The sequence below is a fragment of the Pezoporus occidentalis genome, unplaced genomic scaffold, assembly GCF_034315485.1.
Source record: "Pezoporus occidentalis ecotype Australia unplaced genomic scaffold, CSIRO_AGI_Poc_V1 ctg33, whole genome shotgun sequence".
Classification (NCBI taxonomy): domain Eukaryota; kingdom Metazoa; phylum Chordata; class Aves; order Psittaciformes; family Psittacidae; genus Pezoporus; species Pezoporus occidentalis.
In genome coordinates this window covers 767600-781886 of record NW_026915268.1, presented here as the reverse complement: position 1 = coordinate 781886, position 14287 = coordinate 767600, and the positions used below count along the sequence as shown (strand labels likewise).

Sequence of the window (14287 nt, the reverse complement as noted above, 5' to 3'; positions counted from 1 at the left end):
CCAGGAAGACAAGCAGTGCAAAAAGAGAACGTTTTTACACAAATATTATTTCATCCTGCGTAAAGGGTCACAGCTAGTTATGAAGGCTCTTATGTTTGGACCACCAACTGAGGAAACTGGCTTCTAGGGAAGCTTCATCACAGTGGGTAGGAAAGCACATGGAGAGGCTTGGAAATAAACTGCGTTGGAAAAAGAATGAGTGGGAGATTTTTTTTCTGCAGTCTGTCTTCCCCGTGATGGTTATTACAGTGGAGCAGGTGACTGCATTTTGCGTAGACAGGTTTTTTTATTCCTAGCAATGCATGTCTGCGGTCATTCTGTCTGTATCAGAGACATCATTTAATTGTTTTCTAATAGTTCTTTAAGAGTATTTCTTCAGAGAGGAGAAATGTGATTCTGAAAGGATTTCTGTTAAATGCAGAAGAGATCTGAGGTACTGGAGTGGTGGTAATTGTCTGAATTACTATTGTTCTTTGGCACTTCTAGTCTGGTAAGGGTATATGGAAGGTAGACCTGTTATCAGATTCTTTCATATCCTTGCAAGGTGCTCAGCATATGGATGGATTGGGTGTTGCGAGTTCCTGATGAAGCCAGCAAGCTAGGCCTGGTTTGGGCCAAATATCCCGTTGGCCCAAAATATTCAAAGTTTGCATTTCTGGAACACCATCCTCTGTCAGTCTTTTCTGGTAAGTGGAACATTGGATTGTTTCTCAAGCATGCCTAGTATTTACTTACAACTCTATACCTTTGGGAATCTGCAACTGAGTTATGCCTCTCCTTCCACTTACTCCATTCCTGAACTGTTGTCAAATCAAATGTTAATTAGTAAGGAAAAGGAAGGGACCAGTTAAAACACTTAATTCTTCCCATTGGTCCTCTTGGATTTTCTACCTCATAAAGAATCATAGAATGGTTAGGGTTGGAAAGGACCTTGAGAAAGAAGGATAAGTCTTAAACAAAACTTAGCTATGTGTGAAAGCAAAGAGAGAATTGATGGAAAAACTGCCACCCATGTGAGATTTTGAGGATCAGATGTTCTGAGGCAGAGTATCTTGGTCAAGAAACTAAAGGCAGAAGTAGAAAGATGTCTTTCTACTTATGTAGGATATTGGCTTATATCAGATGTAGTATTTCTTTATCTTCTTTACTTCCCTTTTGCATGTTCACAGTTTTCTATTTTGAGGTTGCTGCGATCCAAGAAAAGCTATGACAGAGGAAATCGATCAGATTCATCACTGTGATTAGATGACAACACTACCACATCTGCCTTTAAAAACCAACAGAACAAAAACAAAAAAAAAATCCCACACAGATTAATTCCACTTGATCATTTGGTTACCATTCTCAAATATTTTTGGTGAATAATCTTCAGGCAGTGGGTGGTTTGTGAAGTATCCATTTCATCTGCTTGCTCTTGCTATTTGTGTTGCGTGATCACTCATTGAACGTTACCAGTAGTTGCCTGAAAATTTGTTTGTATGCTGTCTGGTATCTCCATCCTGATCTACTTCTGCAGCTAAATGCAGTTCGGAAATGATTCTTCTTATTATGCTTAGATGCACATAATACTTGATGAAGAGTTTGTTCTTTGCACTGTGGTCATTTCTGATCAGGATTTGATTTCTGTTCTGTAGAGTCAAGTAAGATAAAATAAAAAAGATGAAAAATGGGTAGAACAGCAAAACTGCTTTCCCTGAAGCCTTTGCAAAGGTGAGTCTTTTTCAATTAGTGCCAAAATGTGGAGCCACAGCTCTAATATAATTGAATAAAAGCAGAGAAAGAAAGGCCAGCCCCCCCAGGCTCTCCCCTTTTATATCTGTCCAAGTGAAATAGAAGAAAGAAGCAGTAACAGTCTTTCTTACCCAAGGCTTTTTCTTGCCAAACTGTATTTCTTAAAAAATAAAAATAAAAAATCATTTTATTATAGGAGACAAAATCTGTACATGAGAGAGATCCTGAATTGCAGAATAGCATGCATGTGAACTGAACTCTGTAAAGCCCAAACATATAATGGGTTATGAAATTCTGTTTCAGCTGAAGGCATCACTCAAGTATAACCTTTGAATTCATACTTCTAGGTGATACAGTGTCTTCTTTGGAATTTTAGATCTGATGTAGTTTCTGCCTATATTAAGGTGATAGTCTTTTTCATACCTCAAAAAAATGTTACATGAATACATGCATTAACGGTTTAATTTTTTTGAATATGAGGATCATGGAAGTCACAAAAGAGTTCAACAGATACCCATCTATAAAGCAGGTTTCTTGTGAGGGAGTACAGATCTCCTTTTGCTCTATATTTTTGCATAACATCAAGCAGTGGGATGCAAATGTAAATGTGATCTGTGTTTTGTTATGACTTCAGTTTTTGGTGTGTTGTGGTTCTGTGTTTTCTGGCTTTATGGGATTTTTGTGTGTGTGTGTGTGTGTGTGTGTGTGTGGTTTGCTTTTTCATAATGAAGTGTCTGTTCGCCCTGGTGTCAAAATAGTATTATTTTACTGCTAGAATTTGCTTGAAGAGCAACATTGTAACTTTCTCCAGTCACACAGTTGAAAATGAATTAACAGCAGGACTGTCATAGTCTGCATGAACTGCTGAGAACTTATTCTTGTTTAATTAATATTTATTTACCATTTATAATGTGATAACAAGATTCTTGTGGCTTTTGTTACATCTGCTTTTAATTTTAGAGACATTTTAATTAGTTTGCATGACAACATTTGTCAACACTAGGTAAATAGGACCTCTATTATGACCTACTCTGTTTAGACTAGTTACTAGGCTAGGCTGGGAAATAATATGCAAACCCGTTTCTCCTCTCTTATCAGATCAGTTCCCAAAGTGACATAGATATTGTTGGTGTAGGTGATACCTTTAACCATGACATCACTTTAAACCCCTGGGCGACACTTATACCCTTGGGAATGAATTGCTGCTGAAGGGAAGCATTTGAGCTGAAAGTGTGAGAGTTTCTCTACACTGGATTTACTTTTGCTCAAGGGAGCTCAGCTGATGGATTCAGTCAAGAATCCCTTATTTTCACCAGTCTGCAGTCAGGAGCACTGAAGTGACTTTTTTTTCCTCTCTGTCCTTTTCATTTTTACTTTCCTTATCTTTGTCTCTTACTCCCCCTTCCTTTCACTTGACACCTGTCTCTGCCTTTGGAGGATGCGGTAAGCAGAGAACTCTGTCCCTGTAAGAGACGAGGAGCAGAATATGCCTGCACAAAGAGGGCCACAGCAAGAATCAAACCTCTCCTGGGCAGGCAGGTGTGGGAGAGCTCCATTGCTGCAGGCTGCTTTCTGAAGTGCTGTCAGTGGGGTCTTGTCACTCTAGTGAGTGTATAATTGGAAGCAGGTTTCTCTTTTTTGCCCCTTTTTCTTTTTTTTTTTTTTTTTTTGAGTCATCATGCTGCAGCAAATTTTGCGTGATATGTATATTGACCCTGAGCTCCTGGCAGAGTTGAATGAAGAGCAAAAGCAGATCTTGTTCTACAAAATGAGAGAAGAGCAGCTGAGGCGCTGGAAGGAAAGGGAAGAAAAAGCACGAATGGAGGAGGCCATCTTGAGAACGACAGCGAGGCGCAACCAGAGTAAGATTTGTCACTTCCTTCTATACTTAAGAGATGGGGATGGTGGGCATGCAACTGGTTATGATGCTTCTGGAAGAGATTACAAGGAAGAATATCAGCTGTCCCCATAGGCAAAAAGACAGTCTGGTGCAGCAAAAGCACCACGTTCCTGCTCCTTGTTCCTCAAGGCTGGTTCTTTCTCCAGGGGAGTAGTTTAGCATGGGAGCAAGTGGAATTGTTCTGAAATGCCTCCTTCAGTCAGGAGTCAGTACTCCTATTGTCTTAGTGATAGCAGATGTACTATGACCATGTTTCTCCTCCAGTTCTAAGGCACTTTTCTTCACCTACCATTCCCACTCAACACCTTCAACCAGGCAAAAGGCAATCTTATCTGTGCTGTTGGGTTTTCTTGACTTGGCATTAAATGTAGCCAGGTGGCTAGAATAGGAGATAAATTCATAAATTTGAGTTTGTTATTAAAGGCTGTTTACGAATATGATGTGATGTCAGAACAGCCATACCATATGAGACTAAATTTCCAACTGTACTAGTGAACACTCTCCAAAAGATTATGTTTGGGGAATGGGATAATAGTGGGGCAAGCATGTAAAAACAAACAAACAAGCAAACAAAACAACAACCAAAAGAGAGAGAAAAAAAAAAACACCAAAAAACAAAACAAAAAAAACTCAAAAAAAAACCCAGAAAAGTGTTTTCATGCAATATGTAGTTAAACTATGGAGCTCCTTCCACAGGCTGCTGTGGGTGCAAAACACGTGTGTTGACTTAAAAAGGAAGTAAGCAAAACCATGGAAGAAAACACCAAAAAAGGACTTCTCCAGATGTCATTTCCAAGTGTCTGGTCTTGGGTACAAATGGTTTGTGATCAGTGGAAATACTATTTCCTCGCTCTCTTCTCACAACAAGTGTCTTCCGACCCTCTCCGTTCAGAGGATTGTTAGTCTGACTCAAGATAGAAAACATTTTCATCTTAGAAATGTTTGTATAGTAATTCCTTACCCAACAAGGAAATGTCACAGCAGTATGTCAAACACTCCTTTCCCTGTGAAATGCCAAAGATCTTATCCTGTCTTTAAGTCTATTAAAACTTGAATATTCAAAATTTCTAATCATTTTGGGCAGCTGATTTTAAGAAAACACTCTAGTAGCTCTGCAGTTAGTCTTTGAAGCATTGCTCATCTTAACACACCCATAGTAGAAAGCTTAGAGAACCTCAGTGCAAATAAATTATTGGATTCAGTTGTCAGACTTCTTCAAATATTGAGAGCCCTTGAACCCTACAAAGTGCCCATGAGATACTTATTAAATCAAAGGTTATTATTAAACGTGTCTCAAAGCAAATCTAGTTTCCAAGACTCCATTGAAGCATTTTGACCTTTATGAAATTACTCTAGCGTAAGATACAATGGTAGCCTTATAATAAAGGGGGAATGTTCAGACCACCCTGATCAACCCTAACAGGAGTTTAAAATGTCCACTCACAGATGGCAAGGTGTACATTGGAAAACCTTGTTCTGTTTAATTTCTATTTTCTTAATGTCAGTGTTCATACCATGTATGGTGCTCTCCTAAGAGGGATGGTGTCAAAATAACCTCTCTCCTACAGCACAAAACCTTTGTTTATTTTGATTGATTTGTAGCTGAGAGGAAATTAAAAATGCAGTTCGGCTCCACATACTAAAAAACATTATATCTTTGAGATAATCTGTATCATGCCCATTCTTTGAGGAACACAGATGCAGAAAAATCTAACTGCAAAAATATTTGTGATGATTTTTCACAGTGTTGACACCTAGATTTCCATATATAAATTATACATTAGACATATTCAGCTTCCTACTACAGGAGACCATTTTCTGGGTAATTAATTTTCTGATTTATAAAGAACAAGAGAAAGGAGAGCTGCAGACTAACCTATAGATTATATTTGCTCTGACGAAAGTATTCACAAATATACCTGGAGTTAAATTGCACAATATACCATTTCCATTTTACTTTCTTAAATTGCCAGTTTAAGGTATTGCTTAGTTTTGACTTTTGCCCACTTTTAGGAACTAATTCCTTCATAACTGTACTAAAGAACTGATCTTACTGATTTTTTTTGTAGAGAAGTATTTGATTCAGATTTGCAAGTTAGATATTTGGTTCTGTTGAAAATGTATTTTGACTTCCATGAACTGATGTGGGCCAGTTACAAAAGAAAACTTCTATCTTTTAGGCATGCTGGTCATTAACTATGCAGATTACAGATTTCTGCTTACAGTTCCATAGTATGCTCATAAACGGTCTCATAATGGAGCTAGTTTCTTTTTAAAAAGATAAGGCTTACTGTTCAATATTCTTGCCTATATGACTCAAAGGGTAAAAGTAGATGACTGTAGTAATCCTTTCTTTTCTTAAACGAGATTTTTTTTTTTTTTTTTTTTTTTCCCTAAAAGGCTTTTGGCATCAACATTTCTTGGACTTTCAAGCTGCTTAGTTTTTAGTTTCCATTGATGTATAAGTGAATTTCCTTTCTGCCCCTGCTACACAGCATAGAATATAGAGGTTTTTATTCCTGTTTAAAATTAAGGTTTACCAGGAATTTCAGGCTACTGCAATTACATGTTCTTTATTCCTTTGAAACTGGGATATTTGACCAGTTTCACCTGGAAGGTTTTGGTTTTGGCCCTCTACTGCATGGCGCAGGTTTTATGTTTGGGCTATTTTGTCAAAGCCAAGTGTTACTCTGGCTTTATAGAGGTCTTTATAGCCTGTCATATAGCAGAAAACAGGTGAGACTTTAATATCCCTCATGTTGTGTCAAGTTTTTGAAATTTTCTATCTGACAGAATATATACAAATATAGAGTTGTATATAATTATGAATACAACATAATATTTGTATAAAATATTTTTTTTACTAATTGAATCAGAATTATCTTCATAGGATTACCTTTCAAATCCTTCTAGTTTTGTCATAATTTGAATAGCTATGCATGAAAACTTTGCCCCACTCTTTGGGATGGGATAGGATGAGGTAGAACAAAAAGAATTAATGAAAATGAGCACTTCTCTAATTAAAAATGCTCCAAAAAGTGCCTGGGCTTGATCTGGATTCCCTTTCTGCAATGGGTACAATTCTCCATCACTTCAAAAGCTGACCTGCAATGGTACGTGTGAATCCAGCAGCACAGGAAAAAGGGTGGGTTTTTCAAAACAGCAATGATTGGGAATCAAATTCTGATTTTCTACATTGACTTGAGAATATGGGATTCTTGTGCAAGGTTTAGATGTGTTGTCTTGCAGAAACCACAATTACAGAACTGGGGATGAAAAATCTATTAGAATTTGAGCATCATTTGGGTCTTCTGAAAACTGCAGTGTTTAGTGCTTATTCAAGATTTAAAAAGTGTTTCGTATCTTTAATTAAATCATGACTGCTGGCTTGTACTGAAGTAGCTTGACAAGTGAGTGGAATTCTTGGAAGTCTATCTTCATTTCATTTACAAATTACTCCTGGGCAGATCTTTCAGGAACATACTTTAATTGTAATAAAACAGGTTGCCTTTTCTTACTGTGCTAAAATCATTAAGGGAAGTCTCCTCAAAATTTAAAAATCCCTTTGGGATTTGCTGAAAGTTGACTGATGGGCAGCTTTGCAATTTACAAAGAAACATATCTATTTGATTAGGCAGGAGCCCTTTAAGCACTATAGTTGAGCTGGGAGTAAGCAAAGGACCCTGCCAGTTTGGATTTTGACTTGGATGCAATATCCAGACCTGTCAGCATACCCAAAATGAGATCTCAAAAACAACTGAGCATTAGGTAGCTGAAGGACAGACATGTGGGAGGGAAGACAATGCTAGGCTGCTGCTGCTTATTCTGACATTTATTTATTGTGAACTGCAGCTCATGATGTTCAGACATGAGCTATTTGTAAACACTCTTACTTACCTGTCCTTAACAAGAGTAGCTGGGAGAAAATTAAGGCTTATCACAACGTGGCTAGAAAAGAATTTATTCATCTAAATCACATTTGGGCTAGAAAATCACTAGAGAATAGTTGAAGTTATTTGAAAGTATTTCACATACCACAGGCAGGTGATTGGAGAATACATCAGTGTCACATGTGAAGGCCTGTGAGTGCGTGTGTGTTTTGATGTGTGTATGAACAGTGAGAGGCTGTACAAGCAGTGACATTTTTTCTGTTTTTGAATTCAGAAATGTGTTCCTTGTTTATACTAAGGCCTCTCCACATGCTGGTAGCACTTAGCTATGATTTTCTCTCTTATGGAGGTATGCTCCTGGCAGTATTCGTTCTCTTTCTCTGTATCATTGGATGTGAGTTTAACCAGAAACATCAGACTTGAGTATTTCAGAAATTTCTGGCTGAATGTGGTCTTGAATTCTGTAGAGCTCTCTTTTGTTTCCAATTTAGATACAACTGAAAAAGTAACAGGAGAATGTTAGAATAATTTTTATTAGGGGACTAAGCCAACTAATTTGAAGTCATTGGAAAAGTTTTTTAATATAACATTCACAACTTGTATAGCAGCTTGTGATATGATGCAGCTTTGTTAGTGCTGTATACCTTGGGGACAGAATTCAGCTGCTCAGAGCACATGCTCAGTGTGGCTGTGTACTGAGATACGGTTAAACAGCAGCTTCTAAACTGTCTTTTCACTTCTCCAAACCTGGGGCTAGAAAGAGACCTCCAGCCACCATATGACCTAAATATGTACCAGATGGAACAAATCCAGAGAGACTTCTCTGCCTTCCTAGGATTCGGATCCATAAATCTGTGCTTCTTCCTCTTATATCCTGCCCTGCAGCTGACTTCTCTGTTTTGCAGAAAGGTGACAGCAGAATTTTGTTGGCTACCTGGGCCTTATTATATTGGATTGATCCTCAACGCTCCTTTTGTCTGAAGCATCTGGCATAGGCTGCTTTCTGAGAGAGGCTATTGGTTTAATTGAGCCACTGGCACGGAGAGCTTTCCTGTGTTACTCTGCAGCATTGTGTTCCTCAGCCTGTCTGGCCACAGTGGTGTTAGATGGGCTTTCTTGTACGTACGAGTGCTCTGGTAATGATATGAGGTTGTGACTGTCTGCGAGTTCATGAATACTTGATATGGAAAAAGAGCAGTACTGTAGCCAAGGGGAGAATGGGATTCGCCCTAGCTAATTAAATATTTCCTTGCTGATTTTGCTAGCTTTTAGCATAAATGACTAAAATATTCAAGGACAAAAACACTAGGTTTTGATAGCAGGATTTGGAAGACATGGGAAAGTTCAATGGATTCAAGTCAGCAGTGGATTTAGAAAGACACTGGTGGTTGTTCAGTAACATTCAAGTGCACTTTTATGCTGTCGTGCTAGAAAATCTGGCTGTAGTGGTATTGTTCTCCCTGATTTTCTGGTCCTGTGTGCCTGATAAAAGGAGTCAGTGCAAACCTGCCATGCTGCATTAAGTAGTGGAATCTGGTGCAGAAAGCAGGTCTCTGTTCATTCTGCGGCAGCGAACACTTACCCTTCTGAGTTTCCAAGATATCCTGAAGTAGCCATGCAGACTTGGGTTTTGTTTATTCTCCATCAGTGGGAAAACCTGGATGATTTGTGATAGCACTGTGTGAGAAATTAAGCCCTGTACATGATTTTACAACCTCTGACTGATTGGATGTGTACCTGCATGTTCATACTATGAACAGTGAAAGGGTCATCAAAACGGACAGACAAGATACTACATTTAGATTTTACGTGGAGTTAATGTCTTGAAGAACAAATTCAGAATGTTATCTCCCAATTGAAAGTGGGAAAATTACAAAATTACTTGTTACAGCGTGCCTTGGCCAGGAAGCCACAAAAATATCTGGCACATACTAGATAGGGACTGCGGAAATGATATTTTATTTCTGTGTTGTTGGGTTTTTTTTTTCTTCTTTTTACGTTTATAATATGCAAACCTGTATCTAGATCTTGCATACATACATATCATGTGCTAATGCAAACCCACATACCTTTGGGTGTTGCGTACAGTTGTTGCTTCATTTGTTAATTACCATAGTCTTGGGTAATTGTTTCCTCCCTTACTGTTTGCTCTCTTCAGTCACGCTTTCTTTATTTGATCCTGCAGGGGTATATTGCAGCATAATTATTTCTATGGTAACAGGCTGTAATTCCATAAACAGAAGATTGAGTTTGTTATATGATCAGGAAGCAGCTGGAGAGCCATGAAGGCTGATTTTTCAGCAATGCTGAGATCCTGCAGCCCTTATTGATATATTCATATAAATTGGCTGAATTTTTTTCTCCCTCTGCAAATCCTCCTGTAAATAAAAAGGCACACAACACAGTGCTAAAATTGGAGGGTTTGTGAACTGAAATGTTGGGGGGATGCTGTAGAAGTTCAGAATTTTTCTCTATTGTTTTAAGAATCAAAGTGACTGTTTTTTTTTAACATATTCTTGAAGAAGAGGTGTTCATGGTCCAATCAATATTAGCAGGGGCAGATTACAGAATTAATTCTAGCAGATCTTCAGTTTATTGTGGGATTATGTTATTTTCCTTACTTTCATCATCACTAGTTACTCTATATGGGTTTTTTAATGGATTTATGGCAGTTGATGTTTGGAATAGTGCATTCTGTCCTTTTAACAGTATCTCTGAAACATCCACAGTAACTTCCTAGGTTTTCTCCTCAGAAAAAAAGTGAAATTATATGTGTATGTTTGTATTAAAAAAATAAATTAAATAAATACTTGTACTGGGCAGGCTCAAGGAACTAAAAATAGCCTAAAACTCACATTCTCATTTTTGTTCTAATCAGTGTGTTTCTAACACATCCTGCAGCTAATGAAACTCTGAATGAAACCTTATCTACCATGCAGGCTGTCAGAAGCCAGAAAAATAACTTTTTCATAAAGCCAAGGGTAAAATCACATGTAAAACACGTTGCGCTGAGACCAAAGTATATCACATATCTAAACTCAAAAGAACAAAAAAAAACCCCATCCTTACAAACAAACCAAACTCAGCCATCTGTGGTTTACCTCTTAATGACAAAAGTAGATCGGACTGATTTCTTGATTTCAGCAGTGAATGATTTATGTAGCCTGTTTCAAATGCAGAATAACTTTCAGCAGCCTTTTTCCAGCGCAGTGAGAGAAAAAGAATATTGTCTACAGAGAGAGTCAAAGGATATTTGTTTGACTACAAAGCTTTCCAGCAGGTAAGGAAGGAGAGTCAATTTCTGTTGCAGAGATCTGTAGCTTCCAAGTAGGAAAACTATGGTGGGGAGCCCAACCTCAGAGAAACAAGGCTGTTCATGGAAACAGCAGACTCTTTTGAAAAAGTTCCAGCAGACTTTGAAGGCAATTCCATATTTCTGCTGTTATAAATCATTGATCTTCTAATTTTTTGAATTTACACTTGACACAGCCTGTAATATTCCGTATGTTAGAAAGGCAGTCAGGGTTACTTGGTGTGCTCTGTCATTTTGCCAGACTAACTGGGCTGACTCTGGCTAAGCGACAGCACAGCTGGGAGACTTGACACCAAGCTTCTAATGCTCCTTGGAGTAGTTCACTTGTAAACTCTGGAGATGCATCACAAGTGGGAATTGTCGGGGATGCTGTAACCATTAAAGCGATGCCAAACAAGCTTAGAGGAAGGAAGCTGACTCCAGCAGTATTCCATTTTCTCTGATTACTGTTATTTTTAAAGCACTTTTAATGATAGGCATGCATGAAAATGAAGCCAGATATAACCCAAACCCACAAGAAACAGCCCAAAAAAACAAACCCTGTAAAACCCCCAAAGCCAGTCTGTGATTCTACTCTGTCCTGTTTAGCAGAGGCATTGTAAGGCCCAGCTCTCCTTTGTGTAATTATTTGTTTTAAGCCTTAGTCACAATGTAGAAGTCTGAGATGATTGGAATTGGAGCCTGAGTTAGCCTGAGCATTGTGTGCAGCCAGGATTTCCCCTCCCATGTGTCTTCACGTGCTGTTTTTGTCTCTTTGCCAAGGTGGCTGGCAGTGTTTGTATTTTCTGCCAGCATTCAGCCATGGCAGAAGTGATACCCTGCTTAAACCAGGGACATCCTGAGGTTAGCACAAAGGGCAAGAGCATCTTCTGGTGCTGTATGCCACAACTCAAGGGTGCACTCCAGCATTGTGTGTGTGTGTATATGAGATTAGTAGTGCTGCTGGTACGGACTAGTAATTCTTACAGGCAAGAGCCTTGAGTTTACTATGGCTCTCCAGGGCATTGTTTTATACTTCCATTGCTGTTTTTTCATTGACTGCATAAATACAAACAAATAGAAAACATGATTTGGTCTTAGTTTTGATGGTGTGTGTTCATATGTGCAAATTTTTGTCACTGTTGGTTCAGGCTGTAGGTTTCCAAAGACAGTTTTCACTGTGATCCCTTTGTGCTGCAAATTGAGATACCTGATTTTGCATTTGTCTGGAGTAAGGAGCAATATACAGAAACCAACTTACTGGTCTCAAATCGGTATAGATGTAGGTTTAGGGGAACTCCATGGGAAATACTAATTCAGGGAGAAGCTACAGGTAAAAAGAATTGCAAGAATTAATATTGCCACCTTTGTGGTTCTACAGAGTTGTTATAGAGAAAAAAAAATCAACCCCTGTAGAATTCTGCAGCAAATAAATTGTTGGTCTGAACAGTAGAAATGGAAAAGACTTGGTAAATTATTCAGTATAGTTTCCTGATAAAATAGTGTTTGTTTTTGAAACATTTTCATTTCTACTCTCCAATCCAGACTAATTTTGATGTCCTAATGGTAATTATGTGCAGCCTGCCACAGTTTCTCCAGGAAAAGTACTTTTGTGGTCATGGTCAAGACTGGGGCTCAAGAGATTTGATTTTTATTTCCTGACTCTGCATCAGGCCTTATGACTGGGCTCAGAACCCTGTTTCTAAACAGGAAACATGAGGTTTCCATGTCTCTTTCTCATCTAGATTTCAAATTTGCTTAGGCAGGACCTTTGAGATGCATCTTAAATCAGGAATTATTTTTGTTAGAGTCAGACCTTAGCAGAGAACACTAGTTTTCAAAAAATATTAAGGAAAATAATTTACTGCACTTTCAGCCCAGATCTTGCAATTGGTTCTAGTTTAAATGTGCATGGCCAGAGTCATTAGATTAGAAAAGCTGACGCTGCCTACTATGAATTTGATTCTGCAGGCTGCAAAGACTTCTTATAGAGCAGAAATTAGGTTTTTTACAGTGCCAGATTTTCTCCTTGTGCTGATTATTTTCCTTCACTCTCATTACGGAATGTTGTTCGGTGCTAAGAAACTTCCAAGTTTTATGATCAGATTGTACAGTAAAGCTCTCCAACTTCATGAAAAGTGTAGGTTTAAGGGAAGATTTACATGGGAGCCATTTCTTGAAGTATAAAATAGGTTGGATATGAAAAAAATCTCCTAAAGAAAAACCTGAATAAAGGCGTATGTGCTCAACTTGAATTGTTTTAAAATTGTACATGTGGAGATCTGTCTGTTTAATGCTGAAACTTCAAATTGCCAGATTGCTTGATACTGCTATAATCTTTCAACTTGACCTATGGGTACATGTACAGTAGTATACTGTAGTGTAGCATACTGTAGTGTAGCACACAGTAGTTTGTGCTGAACAAACCATAAGTTATTATGATGTTTTCAAAAGAGTTTATACATCTACTGTCTATAGCTTTAGAAGAGAGATCCATTGTGTTAAAAAAAAAGTATATAATTTCTCAAGATGTGTCTACAAATCGTTTTTTTTTATGGGGCTGGGTAGTAATGGATAAGTTGTGTCTCTGAGAAACATATTAATAACCTTTTGGCAAAGAAAACCTAGAAAGAAGCAAAGATAAAATTTGTCTGCTTACCTAAAAAGTTATTTTTTATCCTCTTTCCATCTCATAAGCTGATAAATGAGCAGAAGTTGTCCCAGAACACTAGAAGTATTTGGTATCTACCAGTTATGAGTTAACATGAGGCATGTTGTTTGCAATGTTCTATTTAAACTAATAAATAAGGAGGAGCAACTAAGATATTCAAATTCCTCCCAGGTAAGAAGACACGGGCCACTTTTAAAACAAAAGTTGCCATTGGTTATGTGAGATCAGTATTCCTGGGAAATCATTTATAGTTCTCAGGATACTTTGCCATGAAACGCAGTAGGTGAAAACCTTGCAGGCAAATACTGATATGTATGGCCAATCAGTTCTCAGCAGACACTGTTCAAATGTTATATTGAAAATGTTGTGCTGACAAGAACACAGAAGCATACAGAATAGTAACTGTAGTAGAATACATTCACATTTATAACCTGAGACATAATCTGATAGACTGTGAAAAGAGCAAATGCTTTTGAGAGTTATTGAAGGAAAACATTATTAGCTCAGACTTCTACCCTCCCCCCCATGAACTCACTACCATTAGGCCAACACTGGGAATTCTTATAAATCACATTTTTAAATTTATACAGAATATTACCTTTCATTGAGAGATCTGATATTTTCATTGCCTTCAGTTCACATTGTCAACACTTTCGAGTGTGGGTTGGCATTGGCACTGCCTGCTGTCAACAGCCACACTTCATCCCCTCCTGCAGTTTTCTCTCTTCAGTCTGGGATGTCAAAAACACTTTATTGATTGTGCATCGGGAAACTTAATCTAGTTAAATGGATACTGTCCTATT

General features: G+C 38.0%; 1 protein-coding gene across 1 annotated transcript in view; it reads left to right on the top strand.

The window, feature by feature from the left end:
- Window positions 1–2435: 2435 nt before the first annotated feature.
- SH2D4B (SH2 domain containing 4B) overlaps window positions 2436–14287 on the top strand; it is a 68266-nt gene continuing 56414 nt past the window's right edge. Inside the window, exon 1 of the mRNA XM_062629154.1 lies at window positions 2436–3593. Coding sequence (XP_062485138.1) covers window positions 3410–3593 — 184 coding nt within the window. The 5' untranslated portion in view covers window positions 2436–3409. The remainder of the gene's footprint in view (window positions 3594–14287) is intronic.